The sequence below is a fragment of the Rhea pennata genome, chromosome 17 (assembly GCF_028389875.1).
Source record: "Rhea pennata isolate bPtePen1 chromosome 17, bPtePen1.pri, whole genome shotgun sequence".
NCBI classification, from domain to species: Eukaryota; Metazoa; Chordata; class Aves; order Rheiformes; family Rheidae; genus Rhea; species Rhea pennata.
The window spans coordinates 14,377,412-14,395,821 of record NC_084679.1 but is presented as its reverse complement, the minus strand read 5'-3'; the positions used below and the strand labels follow the sequence as shown (position 1 = coordinate 14,395,821).

Genomic DNA, 18,410 nt, shown 5'->3' with positions numbered 1-18,410 from the left:
ATTGCATTTTCTTTGAACTGATAAAGATCAAAAGGCAGAAATGGGGAGGGGGACTGCAGCGAGCTTGTGGCATCAGGGTTTTACTTGCTAAAACTCTGAAGTGAAATCAATGAAAACAGGTGGAAATTAGGAAAAAAAAAAAACTTACGGACTTAGAAAAGGAAGGAAGGGAGAAAATACAAAACTAGGGTAATAGGTATTGTTTCCTGGAAGTAGGAAACCATAAACTTTTTTTTTTCTTTGAAATTTTCAGGTTACTTTCAGGGAATGAAATGTAAAGGAGAGTGAAAAGTTCAGAGAAGTGGAAGGAAATGCTGAAAACCAGAGTAAACTTATTAAAAGTACTTCTTTCTTAATGGCATCGTTGTTCTGGACCCTTTAAAGAGTAAGATGGTGAAGATGGTCTCTCCAAACTTTTGCTCCTTTTTGCTCTATGGTCAGGTTGATTTTTGGCTAGCTTTCAGCTATATGGAGTGTTCCTGCAAACAAATATAAAATAGAATAGAAATTAAAACTAGTTTTTTGTTTTAAAATAAGAACTGAAAATCTACTGCGATACGACTGATGATCTGGGACAGATTCTAAATCAGATTTTTGCAGAATTTTCTGCGGACTGTTTTACACCGCAGACAATTTCCCACTTCAATGTAGAAACAGTATAAACCTATTTAAAAAAGAAAAAAAAGAAAGAAAGAAAAGATAGTGCCATGTTTGTGTTCATTTTACTCTTTAGAGAGAAGCAGTGTCTGTAAAAGGCATTCAGTGCAGAAACCACACAGCGAACTTAACTGTTTTATTTGGGATCATTTACATCTCTTAGGCGAGCTGCTCAGCTCTGTGGAACAGCTAATTTTGCACTCCTACATAAAAAGCAGACTTGAACTATAATTACACAGTAGTGTTTATACTGATTTCATAGATATTTATTTCGGTTTTGGAGAAGTTAGGCAGATGTTACTTGTTTGTGTGTGTGTGTATAATTTTTTTTAAAGTAAACTTCCAAAGAACCAGAGGTGAGTAAACATTTTGTTGGACTGAATTGTCCCTGGTGCCCTTTAAAATTTTACACAGTTGCCTGACATTGAGGAAATCTCTGTGTAAATATCTGAAATGCCGTGTCGGACAGTGAAAAGTCAAAGATGATGGTGCAGTAGTAGCGGAGTGTGAGGATGGGACAGGAGGAGGGAGGCAACGTAATTTTTGCAAATGTAAGCTTAAAGACAACAGGCTTTGGGACATAAAGGGAGTGAGGAAGTGATAAAAGTAACCTTTTCAGTAGCGCTAACATCACCTAAGTGCAGCCACTCACCTGCTGTCTGCTTCAGAAATAAATAGCTGTTATGCAAAGTTGTGTTTCAGCGTGCAGCAGTTCAGGCGCCGTTCCCGCCCTGGGATACTCGGCAGCTGGTGCCGTTGAAGGTTTTGTTTGTCTTACTCTGAAGTGCAACCATTTTAGCTTCGGCGTCCGCTTCGCTTGAAGGATTTAGATTTCATATAGAAAACTGTGGTCCATTGAGAAGGGAGCTTCTTCGTGCCTGAGCAGCATCTCCTGCAATAGCCCTCGTTAGTGTTCTGCTTTCCCCGGGAGGGGCGCGACGTTCCTGCTGTTAAGGCAGGACAGTGGCAGGACGTGAATTGTGAAATGTTTCTGTGCGTGTCCGGTGCATATTTTCAGAGCTTCACGTAACCTCTGCTTGCAAATAGGTGAAAACTAATGGACCATTCTGGTCCAGCTTTTTTTCTGTATTGGTTCCGTTTTGGTTGATGACTTGGCTGGGAGATGGAGAGCCAAGATGAGTTCTCAGTTCTGTAGGAGTAAGCAATACAATTTCCCTACGATCATAACCAGCGCGAGGAAATTAGGTCTCTAAGTGGGTTGAATCTGATTTAGTAATAAGTCAATTTAATCTCTAATGACTTCAAACACAGATTTTACAAGGTGATCAATGGCAATATAACAATGATTGATCAATAGCATTGGGTTTAATTGGGTTTTTATGGGTATAATATAGTATTTCAAAATTAATGTACCATTGCATTGCTTTGTTACTTTTTTAACTCAATTTTTTAGAAAGAAATGATGCTTCAAAATGCTGATTAGTCTTTGAAATATTGTTTTGGGGGCAGAGTTAATAGAAATTAAAATGAAAAATTAAATGCTTGCTTTTAGTAATTGAATTTCTGATTTTGTTTGCGTTACTTGGCAGTGTGCTTTTAAGAAAAAACTACCTACATTAAAAAAAAATGCATTGTTCATCTTTCACAGTAAAGACGAGGCAAAATACCAAAGAGTAAAAATGAACGTATATAGGGCTCTGATTATGAATCCGAAGCAGCTGAGTAGCTCCTCTTCCTCAGCAGTTTGACATAGTAATCTTCCCTTGAAGTAATCTCCTTGTCCCATGTGTCTTGCTTTAATCTAGCAGTCTTTCTGCAGTGTGCAGCAAGAAATTGATTTTCAGTAATTTTAATGGCTGAATAACTGGTCCTGTCCCCGAGTGTTTTTTCGTATTTGCAGTGGCCAATGTGGTTCCTGAACTCCGTGTTCTGGTTAATAGGTTTCATTAGTTTTGATGCCCGAGGTAAAAAAAAAAAAAAAAAAAAAAAGCCGTAGGTGGGAATAAAGACCCGTTTTTGATGTCTAGACGTTCGTTTCAGCTGTTGCTGCAATATGATACATTAAAAGGATATATGTAACATAGCTCTGAGGAAATATGTATTCTTTGAAACTAATTCTGCTTTTCAACTGCCTAAGACAGTGTGACCTGAATTATTAAAATGTGGGTGGCTGAATTTCTTAAAGGTATAACTATCCCTGCCATGCCAACACAGTCTAAACTTCCTTTCTCCTCTCCTTCTCTCCTTTTCTTTCTTTTAAGTAAAATATGTCAGTTTGGTCATTGAAGCAGAACAGATACCTTATTATCTTTGTGGTGTCTCTGCTGGGAGACCTGAAATTACTGAAGTATTTGCTTTGATACTGTGCTGTGATTTGGCTCCTTGAGATTTTTATAATGGCTCTTTTTTGAAAACATGGCTGGCTTCAGAAAAATTATTGGATATACACGCTTGTAAGACCTTAATATCTCTGATTTGAAAATAAATGAAAAAAACCCATACCCCAAACCGACTATGCTGCTCAGCAATATATGTTAAAATGATAAATTTACAGTGTAAGTCTAGATTATTCTAGTTGCATCTAATTATTTTAAAGTCCGAGGGATTTAAAAATGAGTACAAGTGTTCTGTTCATTTTGGTGCCGATGAAAACAAAATGACAGCAAACATGTTTGAAAACTTTAAATGGAAAAATGATTGATTAATTCCTTTCCTGTATGGAGGCTAGCAGTGGCGTTCAGCACCCTTCTGTGATTCGTGGCCAGCTCTATAACCTTTTCAGGTGTTACAAGCAAAAGCATTTTTAAATTTTATTCTGTATGCAGTGCATCTTGGCTAAGGGTAATGGGCCTATTGCCATACTCGGCTGTAATAGTAACTTCTGCTGCAGAGAAGTTTTGCAGGATTATTCTTTGTCATTGTAACTATTAAAAAATTAAAGCAATGTTTTATTAACTCTGCCATGACAATTTTAATACAATTTTAATTGTATTTTCATTTTCTTTTATAGATTGTAGCCATGATGCCTCTTTACATAAGTGAACAGACTGTTCTCATATGAAATCAGCTATCTCAAGTCACTTTCTTCAAAGAAACTGAAAATTTCACACCTTCTTTAAATCCATATGTTTCCGTAGCGGGCTCTATCTCCCCTAGATTTAAAGAAAGGATACTAAGAATGATCTACCATTAGATGTGGTAAGAGCAGTTAGACTGAGCATAACAACTGATACCAGATAATAAGATTTCAGTTAATGGCAGAGATGACATGACTCTATCTCAGTATTTCCTGAGAATTGAGATTTTTAGAGAGGGAGTAATAGTAGATTGAGCTGTTAATTTTGAGATGTGATTTTTTTTTTTTTAATGCCTAGTAGTTAGTTACTTTTGATGAGAAATACAGTGCTAAGGTCATCTCTTTACTAAAAGGCAAATGGTAGGAAGGGGATAAACTTTATTAGCCATTTTACAAGAAAGTGATTATTTACAGTTGTCGTCCTTGACTACTGCCCTGTCTGAAACATGCAGCAGCGTGGATAAGGCAGTTAGCATATGCATATTCACTTGCAGGTTTTATAGCGGGGACCCTTGTGTTGATAGTGAATTGGGGACCCTCACAGGTGGTGCTTCTTGGGGGCTCTTGCAGCTCATCAAGCCTGACGGCCCACTCCAAATGAGCTCCAAACACCAAATTACATAGTGACAACTTCATCCAGCCAGGTCCTAAAAATGGATGACTGAATATAAATTAGGGGTTAGAGTGGACAAGCAAAGCAGATATTTAAATTGGAAGTGATGAGTAAGCATAAGGAGTTAATTTTTTGCCAGGGTGTTAACTAGACATTGGCTGTTATTCTGATATTCTCACTTCTGTAAAAGTTCTGGAAAAAATAGTATGTTTAAGACACTGAAAATAGTCACTGAAGCTGCAGAAAATGGCACAGAGATTTCAGAGATTGGCCTGTTCTACCTCACTGATGTGGTCACCTCTGTCTTTATGGTGGCAACAATTTGGAAATTTTCTCCCATATATGTTGCTTCTTCTCCAAACCTCTCGTTTCCTCTGATTTCCATGGAGGAAAAAGTAGCTGTGTGCTCCGTTGTACTACTACTCTTACTAAAAATGAATCTTTATTTGCTGATTGCCCTGGAGTGTTACAAGCCATACAAATCATTTTGTAGACAGATACTAGAACAATTATATCCCAGTCTCTAGCCTTGTATAAGGTAATATATAGAAGGAACCAAGAACTTAAAATACTCTTCATGGTCTAAAATTTGATTGACATTGCTTCAGAGTGAGAAACTTTGAAGTTGGCAGAGATATAGTCTAATGCTCAGGGCTTTGCCAAATTTGGTTATAGGTCACCTGTTGCACCTTAAAGTTGCAGTTTGTCCCATTTATTTATAGACTTTTCTTATGAAGACTATGGATCAGGATGCCCGAGAGCATGGAGAAAGTGAAATTGTGCTGTACTTTTTTCACTCCCTTTTCCCCGCTCCCTCATTTTTTTTTGGCAATAGATGTGTGCATACGCTGTACTCTGACATGAACATTTTTGCAAGATGAAGAATTATTAGGGGTAATTACAATAAGTACAGTGTGTGAATGTATCTGGGAATCAAAGGCATATTATTATATGAAAATGGTTATAAAGGTGGCTTGTGCACTGAGGGTATGCTTAGAATAAAAACTTAGTAGGGAAATAACTTTATTTCTATTTTGCATGTAATTTATGTGAATGCCAAATAACCAATAGCTGACTTGGAAACTTAAGAGTACTGAGGGATGGTGCCACTTCAGACTTTCCCCTTTTCCATTTCACTCGGGCAGCCAAGGGAACTAACCACGCAGTGGAGGTTCCCATCAGCAACGTCACTATTCTCTGCTTTTCCTGGCCCATCAGACGTGCTCCCTTGCACAGCCCGCCCTTCTCCGGAGCCCAGGGTACCACAGTTGTTGCTGTGCAGAAAGGGGGAGTGCTGCAGGTTTCAGTTCCCTCTTTTTCTGTGCCTTCTGCCAGGTAGAGGGACTTCAGTTGGTGGAAGAAGAGTATCAGGGCCATATAGTCCAAAGAGGAGCTGTACCAGGCGTGCCTGCTATGCAGGGCCAAAGGATACCTGGAGTACTGAGAACCTAATGAATTTAGTATTAATATGCTGTAGAGTTAATGTAATAGAAACAGAGTAAAGTGGTATGACCTGATCTTGTTTCCTCTGGAATCAACGGCAAAACTATCTTTACAAAAAATATTTTCAAAGGATGTTAAGAGCTATTTCTGTAATTGGATCCCATTAGTTGTGCATATGGTGGAACAGAAGAAAAGATGGGTAGTGAGTTATAATTAAAAATGTCATAACTGGGGAGATTTCCTATAAAAACCTGGAATAGGTTCTTGCTTCTGTCATTTTGCCTGAAGTTCTTAATGCAGGTACAAACTGTGTCTGTTTTCCAATACTGCCTAAATATTTGAATCTTTCTTAAATGTGAACTTTTGGTAGAAGTGAAATCAGGTGTGGTGTCTGTGATTCTGCAACATACAGCTGCAAATGAATTTGAGAGTAGGTTAGCTGTTGATAATGGTGGTCCCGGTAATTTTGCATGATTTTGTTAAACTTCATTTTGCACGTAATCATTTTGGTTATTTCATTTGTTACACTAATATATTGACTTCAGCGACACTCGAAACTTGCAGGGTTCCTGACATAAAGTGAGGTTGTTTACCTTTTGGCTTCAATGACAGACTTCCTAACAGGAATAATTAAAAAAAACAATCGGCAATTTCAGCCTTATGCTTTTGTTATCTTAATAAGGTGATAGCGGGGGAAAAATTCTTTGGACATGTTATATCTTTTATAATACTCCCAAAATACTCATCACAATAATACTTTGCAAAAGAATCTTTTTCTGTGATTGTTACAACAGTAGGTAGAGGGTTTACTCTGTCAGCACTTACCTGAGGAGAAAAGCTGCAATACTATTCTGTGTCTTAGTAGACAGTAGAATTTCTGTACTGGGGAGAGATTTTATAATTCCTCCATCATTAGGTGCCAGACTGTACCAGGCATGAGGCAGCTTTTAAAGCCTAGAGGAGTTCTGATGCTTATAGAAATTATTCATCGACAGTTCTGAAAATACACTGAGATTCTGATGTTCCTTAGTAATACTGTTTTAAAAGTGAAATTGAGGTCGTGTGAAGTTCTGCCTGGTAAACAGCTATGGCGTGTGACATACTACGTCTCACTAAGCTTTTGCAAACATTTAAAGCCAATTAAAAAAATTTACTGGCTTTAAAGGGAAAGATGGCTCATGTTTTGCTCAAAAGTACAAATCTGGAGTTTGGGGGGTTTCTACGCTTTTGTTTTCTTCTGAGAGAGTAGTTTTGCCATTCAATAAGGTGATTCAGGTACTGAACCTTGGTTTATTCATTCTGTAAAAGGAGAGAGACACTGTTACAGTATTAGCATATCACAACCTTACATGCTCTAAAAATATGCCTTTCTGAGGTTTTTACTTTGAATTAAAGTACTTCTGGAGAAGAAACAGAGTAATGATCAACACCAGGTTGTGAGGCTTCGAGGCTGTATTTGAACACTGTTGGCAATATTAGCATTTTCCATAAAACGCATAATCCTTAGAAGCTTTTCTTCAAACATGGCTGTAAAGTATACTAAGTAATGTCTACCTGGCAGACATGCTCTTGGAAGATTTCAGCCTCTAAATTGGCCAGGGAGGGGTGTTTTTTTTTTTTTAACTCTGCATTTGTACAAATCTGGTGAGTATTCCTGATGTTCCAGACTTGAATGGATGAAACTTAGCCAATTCACAAATTCTTATTCTTTGACAAAAATTATTTAATCATCTCTTATAACTCTACATCTGCGATTAAATCTGTATTGCAGCCAGGAGAGGTAGAGTGTGTATAGGCAAACCAAAAAATGGTTTTACTCTTGGAGCTTAGAGTCCAACAGCAGCAGAATTAAGATACACAACCCTCAAAAATACCTGTTATCATTGCAATACTCCTGCTCATGTTGCAGTCCAGATTTTCACATCTTTACTGCATATATGATGGCTATAATAGTTCAACATTGTGTGCAGCCCATGTGTAGTGAACAGCTTTGCTTTCTTTGCCATTCTGATCTTGAGTTTTCTGTTTTGATTTTAGAATAAAAAAGCATACCGACGTGTATTTTCATTGCATTAGTTTCAGTTAGTACACTGGAGGAACTTAAGTTACTCTAAAATCATTTTAAGCTATTTTATGTGACAGTGAGAGGTTTGGGATAGTTGTTTGATGTTAATTTCAAGTTATGTAAATTGATTTTACACCTTTAGTGACTTGCTGGTTTTCCTGAATGTCCTCATCTGGGGATATGTTTTAAAAGATTGATGAGCAGTGATGGCAAAGAATGGTGATGAGTGGACCTTGCCTGCTGCCCCCTAAATATATTTCTGATTCATGCTTTAATATTGACTACTTTATTATCTACAGATGTGCTTGTTTCTTTTGCAGTTGTGTGTTTTCTTATCATTTAAATTCAAAGTCTGTTTCTTCAGTGACTGAAGATCAAATTTACTTTGGTAATATAAATAAGTTGAGATAATTTTATGAAACATACTCTTGTTGAAAATTTTAAACTGTTGGAGTTGTGTGTAGTCTAAACTGTCCTATTCTGGGCATGTTGACATTTTGTGTGTTTTGTTTTTTTTTTTGTAGTGGTGGAAGAAGGATTGTGGGAGAATGGACTTTCCTATGAGTGCAGGACCCTGCTCTTCAAAGCAATTCATAATCTTCTGGAAAGGTAAGCAGAACTTGCACTCAGATATCTTATTCTAATATTTAAAGTAGTGCATGACAGGTATAGATCATTTGTATTGGTTTTGATCATAAAATAATTTAGATTTAGAAATTTAGTGCAAGAAACCAAGGATTGGGATGAATCTCTTAAGTCATTGAACATGGTAATTTTTCCTATAGCACTGTGTCAAGCAGTGAACTCTATGCAGATAAATAAAACACATTCAGAAGTGTTTTTCTTTTTGCTTGAATCATTCTTGTTGAGGAGCTGTTTCAAAAACTTTTTAAGTTTTTACTTTCTTGGAGTACTTAGAGAAAGTAATGATACCTGACCCCTAATCCCTCTGGTGAGGTTAAATAGTATGTATCTTAACAGATGTTGCAAAAAAATCTTAACTGTTTTTCCAGTCATTTAGTTAGATCCACATTACATTTTGACTGGATTTGTACACAGTTTTTGGGGTGAAGTTTAAAAGTTCCTGTCTTTCTGGCCCTACATGTCCTAGTGGAGCCTTCTTGCATCTTGGTCATGCATATGGCTTGACTGTATAGTTATCCTCTGATTAGTTAATACAGTTATGGCTTTTTCTTTTAAAGCTATTGACTCTTAAGTTTACTGACTATTTTGTTACTAGTCCACCAGTGTATGTGACTGAGCACCCTGGACTATTATATTTTATTTCTTCGCTTTATCTGCAGTATCTTCAGGTCACTGCCACCTTTCTGTGTTATATTTCAGCTCTTTTTATTTCAGTTCTTCTAGATTTACTAGTTGCTGGATTTGCGTTATGTTCCTGAGGCAAAGTTTCCATGAGTGTAACCGACCCCCTGACTAGTAGTTAGCTGGTCATACCTGGTAGCAAGATAAGTTTGAACGGCCAGCTACCTGCTTATACACAGATAAAATGCTTTCCATTTTTTAGTTCATTAGTCTTTTTAGGAGATTTTTCCCTAAGTAATAGACAATAAGAATACAGGGCAATAAAATCAGCAATAAAAATACAAGATTAAATTATCAGTCTAAAATGTTCATTTAGGTCTTTTGTTACTTTGCAATACATAAATGAAAATGACGTTTCAGATGTATTTATTAACCAGTGATACCCAGGCAACCGGCTTCGGCTTGTAAATATACTAGTGAATACTAGTGGATATTGTTTCTCATCTGATCTTTTGAAGCTTGTGAATGAGGAATTGTTTTAAAAATAATCCAACAAATCAGTTGGTGAAGCTGGTGAACTGTTCTGTCCAGCTTTGATCTGAAAAGCCTTTCAAGCTCTTTCTCCTTCAAAAGTTTTCGAAGTACAGTTGGATGATGCACGATAGCAGTTTTTTTTTTTCCCCAAGTGTGACTTCACGTCGCCTCGAAGCCAGCCAAGGCCTGCACGGTCCCAGCCTCCCGCCCTGCTCCTGCCCGGTGCCGGGACGGCCACCGAGGTGGCTGCCGGCTTGCGCTGCCCGCCTGGGCGCGACCCTCGGTTCGGTCTTCCCGGCTGGTTTAGAGGCGACAGAGCTCAGGGTTTTTCTGGTCGTTAGCAGCGAGCTGCGGCTGGACCGGACCAAACCGGACCGGGGGGGCGGGGCGGTTCTGGGCGGGGCTGCAGGCTGCTGCCACGGACCGGTCGCGGCCGGTTCTGGCCGGTTCCAAAGCAGCCCGCGGCGCTGGAGCATCCTGCAGCCTTCAGCTCCGTAGGTTCCTTGTTTCACTTAACCCCTGCGTCCGTGGTCAGAAGTCTGTCTTAATCGGCAATAAACTAAATTTGCTAGAAACTTCCCGAGTCAAGACTGTTGTGCACCATTTAGAAGGTGTTAAACTTCTGAGAAAATAATACTGAAAATATCACCGTGCTCTTTCATGATCGTTAACATCAGGTCATTTTTTCTTTAGAGTAAAATCAGAAATACAAGAGCTCAGTGAAAATTTCAATCAGCTTTATTATTTAGAAAGCAATGAACCAAGGAATTAGAAATACAGAAATATTTTATGTTATATAATATGTATATATATATTTAAAATATTTCTATTTCTAACATAAGAAATATATATATATTTCTAACATACAGACATGCGCACATATATTTATGTACATATATATATATATTTGATTTTACTTGATTTTTTGGTCCCAATTTCATATAATTAAATAACTGCCTTTAATTGTATACTCATTTGGATTTTTATAACCAGCCTTTTTTTATTCAAGGTCATTGTTAGAGATTACTGCTCAATGTTCCAGTTACTCTTGAGTGATTATACAGCCAAAGTAATGCAAACATCTGTCATTAGTTGTTCGCTCAGCTGAGCCGCTGAGATCCATGCTTCTGCAATCACGTTTTACATTTCATATAGGATTACAACTTAACTAACCTGAGATTTAGTTTAACATATGAACTGGGGTGGCTGATTTTTAAGGCCAAGTCTGCACATGAAGACTTTTTGCTGGGAAATCAGATAGAGGCAATTGTTACTCTTGCTGGTAAGAGCCTACCATCATGTAGACGCGATGATGCAGCGTAAAAGTGTTTTTTGCTAATGTAGATTTTCTTTAGGGATCTGATGTAAGCATTGCAGACTTTTGCCTTTTTAAAGGATACTGACAGTAAAAGCCTTTCTTAGGTAGCAAGTTTTTTCTAGAGGAAACTCTTGCTAAAGCTTTTTCTTTCTTTCTTTTTTCCCTCACCAGGACAAGAGCAATGTGTTTAGTCTGCTGTTTTGGCTTCCAAATTCAGTGTAGGATGTTGGTATAAGCTTGATAGCAACCAACTTTAAAACAAACAAACCAAAAAAATCCCATCTTCCCATATATTCCAAGTGAGCAGGATTCTTTTTACTTTACATGAGAAAGTGCTTTTGGTAGAATTTTCTTCAGCCTAACTTGAACTTTAGAAAGCCCTGCCAAGTTTATGCAGAAAAACTAGGAAAATATTAGTATCTACATTGTCTCATCCACTTCCTATTTATCTGTTCTAGGTATGCTTTGAAGCATGGATCATACAGTTTTTCTAAGCTTTGCAGAATGTACTCTTCCAGAAGATTAATGTGTTTTTTGGCTGTTTTCTAGCAACCACTGTAGAAATAAACTATTAGAAAATGGAAGAATGGAGAAGTGTAGTTCTTCCGTCCAACAAATGAAATACTAGGTAGATTTGAAATGAATAAGGAAAGCTGAGTTATACTGGGAATCTCCTAAGCTGTCATCCTTCTTCATACCTTAAATACTGCTTGTAATCCGTAATCATGTTGTAGTAGAAACCGTTAGCAACAAACAACCCATTTTTAAAAAAATTTGGGAAAAATAGCATGTGTCTTACTAAAAAGTAAGCTTTAATAACAAATTGATGTACAAGATCCTTTGGGCAGTATGTTCAGCTGTATGTTCAATCTATGAAACATTTAAATTCTGTGGATGTGATACTAGTCTGATTCGTCTGTACAGGTGGACTTGGAAAGCTTCAAACACTGCTTCAACTTGTCAACCTAAACTGATTATCAATCACTGTGTGTGTCCTCACTGCTTTTTTTAAAGCCACATTGCTTCCCTAAAGAAATTATGCACCTCTAATGGAACCACAAAATATGAGTAATTTATTGCCCTAAGTTTAGTGGTAAGAGAATATTTTCATTGAAAAGAGATTTTATGAGAGAGGAAATAGTAATTATGTAAGTTTTTAACACTTGAAATCCTGCTATGAATCATGTGGAAAAAAGTTGTTAATTATTAATTTTTAGTTAATATAATTTCCTATAATTCATATACTGTTAGATGTTTATACTATATAATTTACATTCCAAGCATAAAGGAATGCATATTCTTAACCATGATGTCTCAGAGAGATACTATATAGAAAAGGATTTCTGTATGTAAGCCTCAATTATTCATTTGTAAGCTATAAATCATCATTATTCAAGAAGACGTTTGAAAAACAGATCATTGAGCACAAAGAATAGCTTAAAGAGGAAAAGATTTTATCTGGGGGAAATATATATTTGAAGATGAGTATTACTGACAGAACCATGAGTGATTTTTTTTTTCCATGTCTGTAGTGGGACAGTATAAAGTGGCAAAGCTATATAGAACTATTGGCATAAAAGCTACAAAGTTCATTTCGATATGATGGAAATTCAACTGTTTAATCTCTTAGATTTATTGTCTTCAAAGATTGCTTTTAATTACATTTTAAGATGTGACTAGTGATTGCTACTGTAACTATTTTCTAGGTGCTTGATGGATAAAAACTTTGTACGAATTGGAAAATGGTTCATAAGACCCTATGACAAGGATGAGAAGCCTGTTAATAAAAGGTAAGATTGCAAGTACTGCTCCTGTCAATGTTGAATTTTAAGTGCTGATACTTTGTTTCTGCCTTTGGTAGTTTTTCTTTATCGTGTAACAAGAGAAAAACACAGATACAATTTGTTCATTTCAGCAATACACAAAAAGTAATTGAGAAAATTTGCAGGTCTTGTTCTGATAATTTGAGATGGAAGGGTAAGGTGGGAATTTATGTGTGAACTCCACAGATGTGTCACATTTGGGGGATTTTTTTTTTCTTTCTTTCTTTCTTTTTTTTTTTAATAGCATCAACTTGTTACTCTCTGTGTACAACAGCACTCCAAGGTAGTCAGAACAAATGAATTTCAGGACATTTAACCCAAACCAGAAATTTCAAGCAGTAAATCAAGTAGTATATAAATTTATATATTTATCTATTTACTTTAAGATGCCAGCCTTGGTGTACAGTTTTCACTGATTTAAGTAAGCTGACAGATGGGACCTGTATGGTTGATTAGTGTGCTTCTCTGGCAGCAACATAAACATGGAAAGAGGGTAACTGTCTCTACTTGCTCATCACTATTTTTTCTCCTAGTGCTAAAGGTTACAATGTTCTCAGATCTTCTGGTACTTGCATTTATAGTCATCCGCTAAACAAGTTCTGTCAAAAATAATCTGAGTTGAGCTTAAACACAGATTTTCTAACAGGAATCATTTTGACAGAACTGGGTTAGGAAGTGACTAAACATGTAGTTATGCCGGAAGATGTGAAGGTAATGAGCGAGTGGAGATGAACTGGGGTGGCAACTTCTTCATCCAGCATAGCTGCAGTCACAATAGCATGTCTAATGGCAGCTGTAGGTGCAGGTTGAAATCATTCTGAAGAGCGTATCTTTTCCCTGTGGTCTCTTTATCTCACTGCATTGTCTTGGAACAACAACATCTTTTACCTCTGTTACAAACAGTGGCTTGATTCTGTAGCAAGCTTTGTGTTAACGTGGTGATTCCTAAACAGTAATTGTAAGATATAATGTAGTAATTAAACATGGATATGTTTCATTTCTAAAAACTGAGAGCTTTGACTTAGCAAGGGAGTTTTTCTTGGTCACTAAGCAGACTTTGTGCGTGTCTGTAACCTTTGTGTTTTCACAATGACAAGGAGCCACTGAAAGGTACGCTTTTCTGCATACCTTTGTTTCTCCTGACCGTACATACCCACCCATACCATACGTACATACCCATACCTCCTTCCTGTTCTCTTTGCTGCTTTTCTGATCACACCAAGATCCAATGTAGTTGTCTGGAGCTCCCTAGAGCTGTACAGGAAACAGCATGATACTAGCTGCTGGAAAAGTGAGACAGCTCCTTTCAGCACAAGCTGCTTGTTTGATGAACTTGACTGCAGCCTTAGTGCATGAATTAAATGTATTTGAGAGTCTCTTACTTGTTTCTGGTGTGCAGCAATCTACAAACCTGAAGCATCACTTACATTAGATATTGTCTGTTCAAAACAACAGCATCACAGGCATGGAAGGTGTTACTGCTTTGGAATGGAGATATTCTGGCAGATTAGTAGGTCTTGTGTCTTACTTACATGTGTGTTAGAACAAATCACTGGTGCAGTGGAGTGGTCTGTAAGGGGAAGTTACCTTAGTTTTTAAATGTGTATACAGTATGCACATACATACAGCTGGTCTAGAACATGTTACAGAAAACAAATTCACATTGAACCAAAACTGTGTTGGATTATTCCTGTTTGTATATTACTGACATTTTAACAGAGAATTTTAGTTAATGTTGAAGAATAGACCTTTGAATTGAAGAGGTTAATGATTTTTGTTGTTTTGGGATTTTCTTCGTAAAAGTAGTTGTCGCAACAAATACTGTAAACATACAACAGTTTTTAAGGGCTTTTTTTCAGAAATATTACTGTGGGCCAATCTATGATGGGTTTTTTTTTTGTTTCGGGTTGTTAATTCTTCTGATATAAATACTGGAGTTTCTTACCATCTTTCAGTAAGATTAGTTAAGACTACAAAAGTTGACAATAGATTCTATTTCAGACAGTGGCAGCTAGTGAACAGAGGCTTTGGGAACTAACTTATTTCAACTGTTTTATCTCTTAAGATTTTCTTTCCCCCCCCTGCCCACCCAGTACAGCACAGTAAGCTGTCTTTACACAAGTTAATTGATTCCCATTAATTCTATATAAATTATTTGCGGAACTCTAGGCAGTTTTCTGCCATAGATAAACCAATAAGGAGCAGTTACAGGAAGAAGAGGTCAGCTGACTGGTTTTAGGTATTTCAACATAGCAGCACTGTGGATAATGCCTTCAGGAGCAAAGAAAGTGATATTTTAAAATAAATTAGCTAAACGTGTCAATACTAGAGACAAGCTGCAGTTCCCGTTACATAGAAAGGTTAGGCTGGGGACTGGGAACAGATAATATATGCTTAAAATACACTTTTCTCCTTGAATAGGGAAAGACTAATTCTTTCCTCTTTGGAGGAAAAACTGAGCAGATGTCATTCTGAAAAAGAAATACAAACAGTTCTGAAGCTTGCTTTTCTTTCTCTCTCCACCCCCCCCCCCCCCAAGCGTAAAATTGGAATCACCTCAAACATACTGAGTTACTAACTTCATTTCAGGAATATACTGAAAAGTCTTGGGCTGGTTTAAACAGGGAAGGAGTAGAACGCAGAAGGCTGACTTTCAAGGAGTAAGCTGATTCGAGGCCTGTAATTTTTGTGAATGGAGAAGGGTGGGCAGACCTGTGATTTTTAGAATGAAGTCAAAGATGAAGTGGAGCATGGCAGTGACCATGACCTACTTAGTCCTGAAATGTGAAAAGGAGGTCCAAGATAAACTGATGTACTTCTGTATTAGCAAAATTACGTGGGCTGAGGCTTTTTAGTCTTTTTAGGAGGAGAGAGGGAACAGTAGAGGGAGTTACATATAGATTGGTATGCAGCTGCTTTGCTTATAGTGGGAAGCAGATGCTTTTGACAGGAAATTTAGTGCAGAACTTGTGGGATTTTCTTTCCTGAATATCATTTTTGTTGGTAGCAATATTGAATATTATGTGCCACTTACTAAATAATACTTCATGTTTAATTTTCTGTTCTGCAGCAATGTGTGCCTGAATATGCTACTGCTGGAAAATACTAGACTTCCTTATTTTTATTCACCTCTTCCTAAAGGAGATCAATGTGTTCGAAGTTTATAGAATTTGTCTGATAGGAAGCATTGATAATGGCTTCCATTGCTTGGTTAAAATTTACCTTCGGTCTATTCAGAATTATTTCCTAAGTTTTGTGTGAGGCTTTCTGGTTTCTGAAAGCACTACCATAAAATGTTAAAGATCTTATTGGCAAAAAAAAAAAAAAAAAAAATGAGCATCTTATCCAAGAATGTTTGATATTTATTTTAGTGTTTCTTTTCTTGATGTCTAGTAGAAAATTAGTAAAGAACTGTGGGATGAACGTAGGTTAAGCTGTTATTTTAGATTTGCTTAAACATAAAGAATGGATGAAAAAATTCTTGTTCCTTTTTGTGCCTTATATAATTGATGGATCAACTCTTCCCTTGCTCCCCTCCCTCCCCAAGTCTATTACTTTTTTTTTTTTTTTCATATTTTAGCGGGGGGGATATTCTACCAATGAAATATTTTGAAGCTGAGACAATGTTTCTTTCCTCATTACTAGGCAAGAGGACTTGAAAGATAGGTGTGATATTTAGATAGCCCCATTACCCTCTGTGCACCTCTAACAGTGAAGGAATTGCGGTTAGGCTGCAAGGAAACAGGTTCATTGTCTAATTTCAGTTTCAGCTTGAGTTTTTGTTGAAGATAGTGTCCCATAAGATATTTTATAGATACTCTTCTGATTACAGTTCACAGATGACAATGACAGCCTCCTGTGATGCTTGATAGAATATAGAAATTTAAAAATTCTAGCGAGCACATGGAACGTATGTTAATAAATATACTGTCCTAAGCATTCATATGTCAGCTGTCCCCCCTTTGGTCTAATCCAGTGAAATTTCACCGGCTTAAAAGTTCAGTCAGTACTTTGATTTTGCTCAGTAACTGCGCTCAGTTCTTTGCAAACATCAAAATAGGGCTTTAACCAGCACCAGTCAAAACCTGAAGCCTACAGGTACTTTAAGTACTACTAGTTCTTTCAAATCCTGGAAACTATAATTACCTCAGTTCCCTAGGAGAAGTCTTAGAGAAAGGACTCCTTCAAGTAATGTCTAGATCAGCGATACCAAAACCGACATTCAGCATTATTGCAAGTGGTATTCATTGATTTTTGTACTTGCAGCCCGTTGCAATGCAGTGAGGATATTTCAGTTAAAGCTGGAGCATGCGAATTTGAGCAAAAACCCCCAAATGATTTAAATTGCTTTAATTCTGCAAGTTTGCCTGTTTGTATTTTAACAACATTTTAGAAGTTCTATAGTATTGTGATAGTAAGAGTTTTTTTGAAAATGTTCTATAGTAATATATATTTACAGTATACCTAACTAGCCCTCTCAATTAATGAGGAAAGGCTAGGGAAAAATAATAAAAGCGAATGTGATTTCATTTTTGAAAAGGTATGCTAAATCCTGACTTGTCAAAATAAATGTGATAGAAATACTGAGCTATAAATAGTATTGCTTATTTTTCAGTAATTCTTCCAACCTCTCAAAAAGTAGGATTTTCCATTTCAATTTAAGAAGAAGCTAAGTTTCCTTATCAATGTTTTCTTAATTTTTCATAAACTATTAAAATTTTATTAATCTTTAGGATTTCTTCTCATTCTTATTTATTGTTTCAGCAAAATCATGCACAAAGCTACTGCATCATATCTACCTGTTTTTGCACAAAATTGGTGGTCTTACGTGTGGTAATGCTGATCTTACCTTTTAGGCTCTGAAATACTGTGTAATGTGGCAATCTGCATTCAGTTTAGCAGGAGGAATAGATTTTAAAAAAATATATAGATTATAAAATGAGTATGTTCGTAGCCTTTCTTCAGCAAAAGCTGATGTCATTGGTGGTGATATGCTATAGGTAAAAGGGAGTAAAGCATTATTAATAACTTTAGCTTATTTAGAAATATTATTAACATGATTTTGGACAATGATGTCTCAAGCTCTGCTTTTTTAATTACCATTATCTGTAGCAGGTGTAGGTTAGCAGTAAATTTGGGTTCTTTTGTTTGTGTCAAAATTCAAGAATCTTATATGTAAAACTGATTGAAAGTAACTGGAGGAGAAAAACATTTCAGACTGCGAACCTTAATGTGCATTTGATTTATTCCCAAAGTGAATTTTTTAGATAAGTTATAAATTAAAGAGTATTCTTTATTCAAGCATCTGATGTTTTTCATTTAATGATAAAGTTTCCTAAAAGATTGTAAGAAGCTTCACAGTGCATACTGTAAAACTTTCATTGAATGCATTAATTACAGTAAATATAGTTTGCATCATCTCTGCACAGCTCTACATTATGTAGTTGTATCCATTATGTTTTATGAATGTCCTTCAGTCCGTGAAACAACAATCTAGATTGGTATACTTAGAGCAGCTACCATTGAGAACTGCTTTCTTCATGATATCATTGAATCTCATCATTCTTCTTTCCTGGGGTAAGAGCATTAAAAAAAGACAGTGGCAAAACAACCCCAAGCATCAGGATTCTTCAGATTCCTTGACCCTTGCCAGT

General features: G+C 36.7%; 1 protein-coding gene across 5 annotated transcripts in view; it reads left to right on the top strand.

Moving 5' to 3' along the window:
• The window catches only part of MED13L (mediator complex subunit 13L), a 202,894-nt gene that overhangs the window by 92,091 nt on the left and 92,393 nt on the right, over positions 1 to 18,410 (top strand). For 4 of the 5 annotated variants that reach the window (XM_062589962.1, XM_062589961.1, XM_062589960.1 and 1 more), the window contains exons 3-4: positions 8,340 to 8,424; positions 12,640 to 12,723. In XM_062589962.1, coding sequence (XP_062445946.1) covers positions 8,340 to 8,424; positions 12,640 to 12,723 — 169 coding nt within the window. Of the gene's footprint in view, positions 1 to 8,339; positions 8,425 to 12,639; positions 12,724 to 18,410 lie in introns of those variants that run through there. The other variant, XM_062589965.1, reaches the window with a different exon arrangement.